General features: G+C 51.0%; 2 protein-coding genes across 2 annotated transcripts; both read left to right on the top strand.

Moving 5' to 3' along the window:
• Positions 1–1710, top strand: LOC140126092 (E3 ubiquitin-protein ligase TRIM11-like). Its single transcript, XM_072145198.1, has one exon. It carries the CDS (start codon positions 4–6, stop codon positions 1603–1605), a length of 1602 nt encoding a protein of 533 aa, XP_072001299.1. The 5' UTR covers positions 1–3; the 3' UTR covers positions 1606–1710.
• Positions 1711–3704: 1994 nt separating this feature from the next.
• On the top strand, positions 3705–8989 carry LOC140125874 (uncharacterized). The gene is made up of 3 exons (XM_072144750.1): positions 3705–4854; positions 6893–7024; positions 7873–8989. Exons 1-3 carry the CDS (start codon positions 3705–3707, stop codon positions 8463–8465), a joined length of 1875 nt encoding a protein of 624 aa, XP_072000851.1. The 3' UTR covers positions 8466–8989.
• Positions 8990–12868: the final 3879 nt, after the last annotated feature.

Here is a 12868-nt window from a genome sequence, read left to right as displayed (position 1 = left end):
GCCATGGTGTCTGCCGACCTGAGAGAGGAGCTGGACTGCTCCATCTGTCTGACCACTTATACAGATCCTGTAATGCTGAGATGTGGACACAACTTCTGCCGGGTCTGTATTGATCGTGTGCTGGATACACAGGACGGGTCTGGAGGTTATTCCTGTCCTGAATGTAGAGAAGAGTTTCAGGAGAGGCCGGCACTGATGAGGAATTTAGCTCTGCGGAAGATAATGGAGAATTTACTGACTACTCAACCAACACCGAGAGAAACCGGGATCTTCTGCACTTACTGTGTGGACTCTCCTGTACCTGCTGTGATGTCCTGTCTACATTGTGAAGCTTCTCTGTGTGATAAACACCTGAAAGTCCACAGCAAGTCACCAGAACACGTCTTATCTGACCCCAGCACTTCCCTGGAAAACCGGAAATGTTCTGTCCATAAGGAGATCCTGAAATATTACTGCACTGAGGATGCTACATGTATCTGTGTGTCCTGCAGACTGGATGGAGAACATCAGGGACACCAGGTGGAGACGCTACATGAGGCCTCTCAGAAGAAGAAGAAGAAACTGAGAAATGTTCTCCAGAAACTGATCACAAAGAGAGAGGAGACTGAGGGAAGAGTCCAGAGTCTGGAGGAGAGCAGGAGAAAAGCTCAAGAAAAAGCATCTGGAGAAGCTGAGAGAGTCACTGCCCTGTTTATAGACATCAGGAGACGGCTGGACGACCTGGAGAAGAGGATCCTGAGTGACATCTCCAGGCAGGAGAAGGAAGAGTCCCTCTCACTGTCTGCTCTGATCCAGAAGCTGGAGATACAGAAGGACGAGCTGTCCAGGAAGATGAGGCACATTGAGGAGCTGTGTAACATGACTGATCCACTGACTGTGTTACAGGAACCAGACACAGGTGACTTGTGTGATCCTGAGGAGGGGGGAGGTGATGAGGACACAGGGGGACATGATAACCAGCGCCATGATGTAGATGGTCTGGATGTGACTGTGATCTCAGACACATTACACACATTATGTGACATAATATCAGGTATAAGGAGCGGGATCTATGTGGAGGGTCCTGGAGACATATTACTGGATGTAAACACGGCTCATAATAATCTCCATATATCAGACGACCTGAAAACTGCAACCTGGACACAAGAGAAGAAGAATCGTCCAGAAACAGCAGAGAGATTCCAGGATTATCCTCAGGTGATGAGCAGCCGGAGATTTACCTCAGGACGACATTACTGGGATGTGGGGATGAGGAGATCAGGGGGGTGGATGGTCGGGATGTGTTATCCCAGTATCAACAGGAGGCGCCAGTCATACATTGGATATAATAACAAGTCCTGGAGCTTGATGAGATATAATAATCAGTATTATGTGACACATGACAGGAAAGGGATCCGGTTACCTGACAATATCTCCAGTAATAGATTCCGGATCTGTCTGGATTATGAGGCGGGGGAGTTGTCCTTCTATGAGCTGTGTGACCCCATCAGACACTTACACACCTTCACCACCACCTTCACCGAGCCCCTTCATGCTGTGTTATATGTAGAAGAAGGTTCTATAAAGATATTAGGGGGAGGCAGGAACTGGGAGAAACCATCATAACCTAAGAAATCATCCACAGGCTGTATGAAGGCTTCATGCCTCCATGGTTCAATAGACAACTAACAATTAGCTTGTACATTAATTAGTAAAAAAAAATCCTGTTTATTCTTGTATCTCTGGCATTTATTTGTCCGGAAGCACAGCATGCTCTGAGTTTAAAGATTTTCTTGTAGTTTGTGCAACATCCCCCACCGGGGCCTAGCCTTTTCTTGGGGCTGGAGGCAGCCGGGCCCAGAATACTGGAGTGGCTGGCGGTTGCGGCCTAGGGCGTGCCGATGTCACGGTGCTTAGTATGGGGGCCGGAGGGCTGTCCTACTGCCTGGCCGGTCTCCAGCAGATGGTGTGTGCAAGAAATATGGAGGGAGAAGCTGATGTACTGGTTCTCCCTGGGGCAACCCCTGAGTGTATGTAAGATAAGTCCCTGGGTGATGGATGGGGAAGTCCGTGGTGGTAACAGCCATATCCAGGGATCAGACAGAGGCAAAGTTGTGCAAATCAACTCACGGTAGCAGGCAACGGGCCTAAACCGTCAACAGCAGATTCTGGTACTGGAGTGATCGTGGAGAGTGGTCCTCAGGAATAAAGCACCAGCCTGGTAGTAGATGCAGGCTGGAAGCTGCAGCTCTGGATTAGAGTCTCCTGACTCTGGACCTGGGAATGGGTTATGTGTCAACACTGAAGGTGTACTGAACACTGTCTCTCTGTACACTCTCAGACTCCTGTAGTCTGGACTGGACCATGTGTTCCCACTGCACTGGGGTTTTATACTCATTCTGGTCAGGTGGTAGTACCTCTCCAATCACATTCCAGTTTACAATACAGCCAAATAATTGGATAACACCCTACACCAGTGGTAGCGAACCTATGGCACGGGTGCTAGAGGTGGCACTCAGAGCCCTCTCTATGGGCACCTGCACAATCACCCCAGCACAGAAATCGGCAGACAGGACTCAAGGCCTCTTGCAGTCCCAGGCAGCCCAGGACCCTGGAAGGAAGCTACAATGATCATCCAAAATTCCTCTCCTTCTTTCTACTGTATTGGTGTCCTCAGGTGCCTATACAATTTAAACCTGTGAAAGAGCAGGGAGTAATAAGTTACTGCTTTAATTGTCACATTGGCATGTTGCAAAAAATATGTGGGTTTTGGTTGTAGTTTGGGCACTCGGTGTCTAAAGGGTTTGCCATCACTGCCCTACACCCATTTAACTGTTGCCTGTTCAGGCAGAGGCTACAGCTGCTATTACATAGTGACCTAGTGCTAGAAACCTACTAGAGGGTTCATGACTCCCTCATACAGCTCCTAACCTGGAGAGGGCGCTATTCACAACTACTAGCCTGCCTATGTATTGGCAGGGGTGTTGCAAATGCTTTCTTATGATTTCTTATGTTTCCTTAAAGGGGTTTTCCCACGAAGGAAAGTTAGGCCCTATCTCACTTCTGAGATCCCCACAGATTGCAAAAACCAGGGGTCCGCCGCACATGACCGCTCTGCTCCATTAATCTCTATGGAGCTGATGGAAACTGCCGAGCGCTGCACTCACCGATCTCCGTCAGCTCCATAAAGATTAATGGAGTAGAACGGTCATGCGCGGCCGTCTGCTCAATTAATCTGACAGAGCGACGAGGGGCGAAGGACCCCTCGTTTTTGCGATCTGCGATGGTCTCAGCACTGAGACCCCCATTGTTTAGCAAGTTAGGCCCTATAAAGTGGATAGGGCTTAACTTTCCTTCGTGGGAAAACCCCTTTAAGCTTGCAGGTCACTGGTGTCTACACTTATGTTTCCCAGTTTTTCTTCTTTTGCCCTGCAGGCAATACATTCATTTGTTTTTGGTAGCCCGTAGGCATATAGCCGTTGGGCTAGGGACTGCAGGCAGGGGGTGGGTAGCTAAGGGTTAATCTATTCCTTCCCCCCTCCCCCTCCTTTACAGTAGGAGCGGGTATTGAGTTCGTGGGCTACGTGACTGGGGGCAGGGCGAGTGTTAGCCACACCTGGGGGGCTGAGCCTAGGGCATAAAAGAGGGACGGTAACCTGGCTCACCCTCTTTCAGGAATCCTTCTCCTTCCCGGTGGAATCGTCTCCTGCAGGATCCGGATCAAGATGGCCACTGATGACGCCATCCGACAGCGTCTGCGGGCCGAGGGCTCTGCCTGGCTGTCCTCCCTGCTTGCGGAGGCGCAAGCGACAGATTTGGCGCCGTCGGCTCCCCCATCTCAGGACGTGCGCCGCTCCGGTAGGTTGACACGGCCGCCTCAGCGCTTGTCTCCTTCAGCGCAGGCGGCCGTGAGTACTCCTCTGCCCGCGGCGGCTCCGTCTCCCGCCGCGCGCACCCCAGCACCTCCCTCCCCTCACCATCGGAACGGGGGACGCAATCCCTCTCTGTCACCGCGCCCGGAAGCGGTGAGGAGAGAGGAGTCCCCTGATTTCATCCCCCCCACTCCGGTTCCGGCCAGGTCCTCTGCAGGCCGGAGCCGGCGCCCAATAGTTAGTGTGGCAGCCGGGTCAGGGGGGGTTAATCCTCCTCCCCGCGCTGCCAGCAGAGGCTGCGTCGCCACACGCACCGCAGCCAGGAGTAGCTCCTCCATCAGACCCACTTCCCGCCACTACCCTGCCCTAGCTTTGGCACAAGGCCCGGGGGCAGCTGGTTTACATCTGCCCTCCCAGCCCCCGGCCTTGGCCCGTAATGTACACCCCTGGCATCCTCAGGATTTAAGCGTTAACCCCCAGCCTTCGTCCATCCTAGGGCCCACCGATCCGGATGAAGGTGCTGCCTCTGAGGAAGACATCATTGGATCGGAATTCTCACCCCTCGATCCGAACACCCTGGTCGTCCCGCCCCCCCTGGTTGCTCCGCTGATGGCCGGGGAATTGGGCACGGGGTATGTGCTGGCCCAAGGCCAGCGGCGCGCCTCTTCAGTGCGGTCTAGGGCCAGCTCTAGTCGTAGCCGTCGCTCGTCTTCATCCAGGCGCCGGCGGGCTTCTCGCTCCCGGTCAGGGCGGGAAAAAAGGCGCCGCTCCCGCGGCCGCAGGTCTGCTTCAAGGTCCGGATCGTCTCGGTCATCACAGCGGGCTTCCTCTGGGTCATCTGGTACTCCATCTCCGAAAAGACAGCATGGTGGTAGCAGGTCCCGTGGGAGCTCGGTGAGGTCTCATCGTTCCAGCAGAGAGCAGGTGTCCGGTCCTTCAGCGGCGTTGGCGATGGCAGCTCCTGGAAGGTCGTCTTCGGCTCCGAGGCCTGCATCAGCGTCTGGTGAGTCGGCCTGCTTGCAGGCGTGGGGTGGGTCGGGATCTGATTCTGCAGTATTGTCGTCCATTAGATCCTTGTTGGGGGCGGCGCCTGGTGCGCCTTCGGCCACGGCGTCGCTTCCTTCAACGGCAAAAGCTACGGTTGAGGCTTCCACGTCCACCTTCACACCGTCTTTACCGGCCTATAGGGATACGTATTTTTGTGGTGTATCCCCTCTTGGCTATCATCTCTCTGATGAAACAAAAGAAAAAATTTTTCACAACCACTATGTGGACATTTGGTCCTTAATTTCCGTGGACTCTGTGACGGTGGATAGGGAACGCCTCCTCCTCGTCCTCAGCTCCGGCAGGTTCCCTTGGGCCGGGGGCGGCTCGCAGGTCGGGAACTTGTTGGATGTTCAATGAAGGACACTGTCGATTTTACGGGTCTTGCAAATTCAGGCACGAGTGCTCCAACTGTGGCGGGGCTCATGCCTCCCTCCGCTGTTCCCGTCCTGCGGCTGCCTCCTCGCGGTCTCTCGGTAGTGGTAAGCCAGAGGACGCCGGTTCGCGTGGAAAAGATGCTGCCATGGCTCGCTCTCTACCCCAAGAAGGCGGAGGCCGCGCTACTTAGAACGGGTTTTTCTTTTGGGTTTTTCATTCCGTTCATCCCCAACGTTGCCCCTGTTTTTGCAAAGAACTTGAAATCCGTTCTGCAGATGCCTGAAATAGCTCGAGCCAAGGTTGCTAAGGAGGTTGAGTTAGGGAGAATGTCGGGCCCTTACAGTTCCCCTCCTTTTGTTGATTTCCGGGTTTCTCCATTGGGGGTGGTTCCTAAAAAGGAGCCGGGTAAGTACAGGCTTATACATCATTTGTCTCATCCCCAGGGATCATCTGTCAACGATGGTATTGACAAGAATTTGGTGTCTGTATCATATGTTTCCTTTGACAAAGCTATATCGTTGGTTTGTGCCGCAGGTCCAGGGGCCCTTATGGCAAAATCGGATATAGAGTCGGCCTTCCGGCTCTTGCCAGTGCATGCGGATTGTTTTCACTTATTGGGTTGCCAGCTGGATGATGAATTCTATTATGACATGTGTTTGCCCATGGGTTGTTCCATCTCCTGTTATTACTTCGAAGTCTTCAGTACTTTCCTGGAGTGGGTTTTGAAGTTTGAAACGTCCTCCTCGCTGGTGACCCATTATTTGGATGACTTTCTTTTTGTGGGCCCGCGCGATTCAGGTCACTGCGCAGGCTTGTTGTCTTCATTTCGTTTTTTGTCCCAGCAGTTCGGGGTGCCCTTGTCAGCTGAAAAGACGGAGGGTCCATGTACGATCTTGTCCTTTTTAGGGATAGAAATTGATTCCATTGCAATGGAATTCCGGCTTCCTAAGGATAAATTGTTTAAGTTGCGCTCAGCGATAACAGCCTGTCTTGCGGCCCGGAAGGCATCTCTTCAGCAGGTTCAGTCGTTGTTGGGGTTGCTAGTTTTTGCGTGTCGCATTATGCCTATGGGTAGGGTTTTTTCACGTAGACTTTCCTTGGCCACTGCTGGAGTCCGTGTCGCACATCATCGCATTCGTATGACCAAAGGTATCAAGGCTGATCTACGGGTTTGGGATTCTTTTTTAGCTGATTACAACGGGCGTACTTGCTGGAGAGAAAAGGAGATCTCCAGCCCCGATTTGCAGTTGTTTTCCGACGCGGCGGGATCGTTAGGCTTCGGGGTTATTTTAGGCACGGCTTGGTGTGCGGAAAGTTGGCCGCCACATTGGCATGAGCGGGGTTGGTGTGGGAACCTGGCTTTGTTAGAACTTTTTCCTATCGTGGTGGCGGTTGAGCTGTGGGGTAAGAGTATGGCGAACAAGGCGGTAGTTTTTTGGTCTGACAACATGAGTGTGGTCCATGCGGTGAATAGCATTTCTTCTTCCTCACTACCGGTGTTGTGTTTGTTGCGACGGCTCGTGTTACGTTGCCTACAGTGGAATATTGTTTTTAGAGCTCGTCATGTGCCGGGGGTAGAGAACAGCATCGCTGACGCTCTTTCACGTTTTAATTGGCAGGTGTTTCGATCCCTTTGCCCTCTGGCGGATGCGGAAGGGACTCCGTGCCCGGGTTCCCTGTGGTCAACTCTGGAAGTCAACTTCGGGCTTTAGTTCAGTCGTCTCTTGCTCCGTCTACCTGGACAGCATATGGTAAAGCTTGGGCGGAATGGTCTGTAGTAGCCGGGTCGGTGGTTTTTTCGTCTGATGCGAGGGTTCGCTTGGACATTACCTTGCGCTATTTGGAAGGGTTAAGGGATAAGGGTGTATCGGGGCTGTGTGCGCAGCGTCGGTTAGCAGGCATAGCCTTTTTCTTTAAATTGCATGGGTGGGTGGATGTGACCCAGTGTTTTTTCATAAAACAGGTTATTAAGGGATGGAAGAAAGATTCGGTTCGACGGGAATCCCGCCGTCCTGTTTCTTATTCGGTCCTGTTGCGTCTTCTGGCGGTTCTGGACACGGTCTGTCGAGATGGTTTTGAGGTTAAGTTGGTCAGTGCAGCTTTTGTCACGGCGTTTTTTGGCGCTTTGCGAATTTCGGAATTGGTCCCTCCTAGTGCTAATAAACCTGGGGGGTTGTTGTTTGAGGATGTTTCAGTGTCTTCTGGTGGCTTGCGTTTGCGTATACGTCGTTCTAAGACAGACGTATTTGGGCGAGGTTGCTGGGTGTCACTGCGTCAGGTGGGAGGCTCAGCATGTCCTGTGCTGGCGGTTAGTAATTTTTTAGCGATCAGGGTTGGGGGGGTTCAATTTTTCTCCCATGCTGATAGTTCCCCGCTTACACGTTTCCAATTTACGGTTTTGTTTAAAAAAGCGCTGGCGGCTGCTGGGTTTCCTCCTGGGGAATTTGGCACGCATTCTTTTAGGATTGGCGCTGCGACTACTGCAAGTGAGCTTGGCCTTTCTGATGCTGAGGTGCAAAGAATTGGGCGTTGGAGGTCTGAATGTTTTGCTGGTTACATTCGCCCTGACTTGCTTATTAACTGATTTTGTTCATTTTAGATTCCCGCCCGACGGTATGGATCCTTGGGCATTCGTTCATTTACTGGGCCGAACAGAGGGCTATGGTTCGTCCTGGAGGAAGGTCCCTGGGCTTTTTTGACGCCGACGTCCGCTGGAGAGGAATTAAAGGCCTGCGCTGGATGCAAGCACTGCCCGAGGTGGTGGACATTAGCAGATATTCAGTCTCACCCTCCATTCTGGTTCTGCATCTTGGGGGTAACGACCTGTGTTCGGTTCGTTTTGGGGAATTGGTCCCACTGATACAGTCGGACCTGGAGAGGTTTTCCTCCTTCTTCTCCAGGTTCGTGCTAGTGTGGTCGGAAATTATCCCTAGGGCAATTTGGGAAGGGGCCAGGGACGGGGCCGGTATTGAGAGGAGCAGGAGGCTGCTGAATACGAAGGTTTCCCGCTTTGTTAGGGAGAGGGGGGGCGTAGTAGTGCGACACAGGGAGTTGGAAGGGGACAATCGGGGCTTGTTGCTGCCTGATGGTGTCCATCTCACGGATATCGGGATGGATATTTTCCTGTCTGGTCTTCAGGATGGGATTGAGAGGGCAATGTCCCTTCTGGTGGGGGGTCGGAGGGACATGTAGGTTTGCATGTCCTCCTCCGTGGCGGTTGTACAGAAGGGGGTGAGGACCTACATGCCCTCTAACGAGGCTGGCATTTCAGGTGCCCCTGGAAAAATGGAGTTCCTTTTTGTTAAAAGTTGAAAAGAAGTTACTACTCTATGAGTAGGTGTTTAAATGGTTAACATAGTTTTAATAAAGCTGTGGCCGACTCCCTGTTGTCACTCCACATGGTTTAAAGTTATTTCCGTGTCTGTGGTTATTCGGTAAAGGGGGGGTATGTTGGGTGGCTTTAGTTCGTGATATGCATGCAGTCTTGGTAGCCCGTAGGCATATAGCCGTTGGGCTAGGGACTGCAGGCAGGGGGTGGGTAGCTAAGGGTTAATCTATTCCTTCCCCCCTCCCCCTCCTTTACAGTAGGAGCGGGTATTGAGTTCGTGGGCTACGTGACTGGGGGCAGGGCGAGTGTTAGCCACACCTGGGGGGCTGAGCCTAGGGCATAAAAGAGGGACGGTAACCTGGCTCACCCTCTTTCAGGAATCCTTCCCCTCCCGCCCGCCCTTATTATTTTGTATTATTGTATTCTTGCTATAACTTTATAAAAAAAAAAAAAAAAAAAAAAAAAAAAAAAAAAAAAAAAACCATCATATACCATTTTTATATCTACGCATATGCGGTCTTATATATTTTATGTAATTGTAAGTCACAGCTGGCGGTTGTACAGAAGGGGGTGAGGACCTACATGCCCTCTAACGAGGCTGGCATTTCAGGTGCCCCTGGAAAAATGGAGTTCCTTTTTGTTAAAAGTTGAAAAGAAGTTACTACTCTATGAGTAGGTGTTTAAATGGTTAACATAGTTTTAATAAAGCTGTGGCCGACTCCCTGTTGTCACTCCACATGGTTTAAAGTTATTTCCGTGTCTGTGGTTATTCGGTAAAGGGGGGGTATGTTGGGTGGCTTTAGTTCGTGATATGCATGCAGTCTCTGTTTTCAGCCACTTTAGCATATCTACTAACTGTCCCAGATCCAGCAGGACAGTCCCAGTTTTCAGGTGCTGTCCCACTGTCCTGCCCAGCGGGAGGTATGTACCGGAATGATAACTCTTCCGGCATCCTCCGGGCGACGACAGAGCTGATTACAGAGCCAGCAGCTCCCTGCACTATCACTGTGCCTCTGGTTCTACTGTATATAGTAAGCGCCATGTGGAAATGTCATTCCTGCCCGCTGGCTTTACTGCTACACACAGCAGAAGCAGAGAAGAAAGAAACTGCAGCTGGGAAACAGGGAAAGGGGAGTATCTGTGTTTATTATTTTACTGTGGGGCCACAATAAGAGGGGGAGCTGCTGGGAGGCACAATAACAGAGGAAGCTGCTTGGGTGCGCTCAATAACAGTTAGACAATGATAATCTGTTTCTCAGCTTCAGATGGAGGCCCCGCCTACCAATCCGGGGCCTCTGTGTACCAGCAAAGTGGCTTCTCCAGCAGATGAAACAGAGGTGATGGGACAGGAAAGGGAGAAGAACAGGAAAGGCCCCAAGTTTCTTCCCTGTCCTCTGCACCCTCCTACTACTGTACACCTGCATACCTCCCAACCGTCCCAGATTTGGCGGGACAGTTCCGGGTTTTTACCTGTGTACCACCTCCCCGGGTGGTTGCCATATTTTCCCACTGAGCCCCGCATTGTCTCGGACCAAGAGTCTGAGTACCGTCTCCTGGTCCTGGGACACAATGGCTGCAGAGACAGTAGTGATGGGAAGTCCGGCTCACTAAGAAGAGCTGGCTCTTCTGGCTCCTGAACGGCTCCCTATTAAATATATAATTGGGTGCCTCCGGACAGTCAGTCACTCCACACCACTCCACTTTTAACCTGATTTTATTGGGTCAAAGTACATCACCAAACTTCGGCAAACGGTGCCATAGTCCATTGGAAAAGTCCACACATGCACAGGGAACGTCCGGAGTGTCGTGACGTTTCGGAGGTAGTGCCTCCTTCCTCAGACATGCGCCGTAGTGACAGGGTAAGACCTTAAATACAATAAAGTCTACAAACAATACAATAAGAAATCTAGTGAAAACTATTAACATTTACATACAATAACCTGTCATGAACTGACAGTGCAGCAAATCCACTTAAGACCATAAAGTTAATGAAATAGATGAATATCATAGAAACACATTAAAGTTGCATTGTTCATCCAGCCCATGGGGGTATAAGGTGTCCAATTTAGTAATCCAGTAAACCTCACCTTGTAGTAATTTCTTTTTTCTAATCTCCTCATTTCCATGTGTTACATTTTCTAACACTAACCACCTTAGCTCATTGACATAATGGGGGTCATTTACTAAGGGCCCGATTCGCGTTTTCCCGACGTGATTTGCACCGATTTCCCCTGAATTGCCCCAGGATTTTGGCGCACGCGATCGGATTGTGGCGCATCGGCGCTGGCATGCACGCGACGGAAATCGGGGGGGGGGCGTGGTCGAACAAAAACCCGACAAATTTGGAAAAAACGCCGCATTTAAAAAAAAAAAAAGTGGCGCGAGACTTGCACTTACCTTCACTAGGAATAGACCGAGTGCATTTCGGGGAACTTCAGCGCAGCAGCGCCACCTGGTGGACGTCGGAGGAACTACCTTAGTGAATCCCGGCCGGACCCGAATTCTCCGCAGAGAACGCGCCGCTGGTTCGCGAACGGACCGGGTAAGTAAATCTGCCCCTATGTTTCAGTTTGCGAAAGTGTCTAGCAACGCCCGTCTCATGCTTAACCCTTTCATTACCAGTGTTAGGTTCTTCAGCATTCTTAGTGAGATATTGGGGCTCATTTACTTACCCGGTCCATTCGCGTTCCAGCGGCGGCTTCTCCGACGAGCGTTCGGGTCTTCCGGCGATTCATTAAGGTCCTGCGCCCGATGTCCACCAGGTGTCGCTGCTGCGGCGAGGTCCGCCGAGGTGCGCCGGAGTTCACCGATCTCTTCCTGGTGCATGTGAGTATGGCTCGTGCGACCGTTTTTTTTTTTTAAATACAGCGTTTTTTCCGAATCCATCGGGTTTTCCAACGGCCACGCCCCCGATTTCTATCGCATGCAACCCGGCGTGTGCGCCAAAATCCCGGCGGAATTCGGCGCAAAACGGAAAAAAACGGTAAATCAGACGAAAAAAAACAAATCGGCCCCTTAATAAATGTGCCCCATTGTCTTATCATTCAATCTCGTTATAATGGCTCTAGCTGTCTGCCCAACATATGCCAGCCCACACGGGCATTTAAGCATATAGATCACAGATTGGGTATTGCAAGTAAAGAACCCTCTAATTAGAATTTTCGTACCTTGTCTAGGATGGTTAAATGTTTCACCTTTAATAATACAATTACAATTATGACACGCAAGACAAGGAAAAGTGCCTTTTCTTTTGGCTGCCAAAAATGTTTGGCGCAATTTTTTCACCTCCTGTCTGTCTGATCTAATTAATTCATTAGTTATTGAACGTCCCTTTTTATAGATAAAACTAGGGGGATCCTTAAACAGCAATCCATATTTTGGATCATGGGACAGTATCGGCCAGTTCTGTACGATGGTCTTTTTAATGAGGTGCCTATCCTATCGGGAGATGTACGCGACTTGATCTCTAGATTTCTTTATTTTAACAGACCTAACGTCTCTTCTCGATCTCATGGGAAACCTCCTGCCCAACTCTCTCTACCTCCTCTTTTGGATATCCACGTTCAACAAATTTCTGAACTAGCTTTTCCTTCTGAATATCGTATTCTTCCTCGCTGCTGCAGATCCTACGTGCACGTACAAATTGACTTTTTGGGATCCCTTTAAAAGTCTGAGGGGCATGGTAGCTATCATATTTAAAGGGAACCTACCACCCCGATTCTACCTATAAAGGTTGAAGGGGTGGTAGGTGGATGCATGGGACGTGGGGATAGCCCTTTTTGGGCTAATCCTCACGTCCTGGGTGTCTTTTAGAAAACTTTATTGCAGGCATATGTAAATATTTTTATGCGGCTACTGGGGCGTGGAGTAGCCGGACATGAGGCTACTAGCCACGGCTACTCCACGCCCCAGTAGCCACGTTACTCCGCCTACCATTTAATCTTCGGCCCTCATCCGAGTCCCCCGGCATCTGCGGCCTTCTGCGCATGCGCAGTAGCTCCGGCCTCGGGGCCGCGCAGCCCAAGGCCTGTGTTCTGCGCATCCGAAGATTAAATGGTAGGCAGAGTAACGTGGCTACTGGGGGCGTGGAGTAGCCGCGACTAGTAGCCTCAGGTCCGGCTATTCCACGCCCCAGTAGCCGCATAAATAAATTTGCATATGCCTGCAATAAACTTTTTTAAAAGATAGCCAGGACGTGAGGATTAGCCCAAAAAAGGGCTATCCTCACGTCCCATTCATCCACCTACCTTTATAGGTACAATCGGGG

The sequence above is a fragment of the Engystomops pustulosus genome, chromosome 4 (genome assembly GCF_040894005.1).
Source record: "Engystomops pustulosus chromosome 4, aEngPut4.maternal, whole genome shotgun sequence".
Classification (NCBI taxonomy): Eukaryota; Metazoa; Chordata; class Amphibia; order Anura; family Leptodactylidae; genus Engystomops; species Engystomops pustulosus.
Note: the sequence above shows the minus strand (reverse complement) of the source record. Positions and strands in the feature narration are given on the sequence as shown.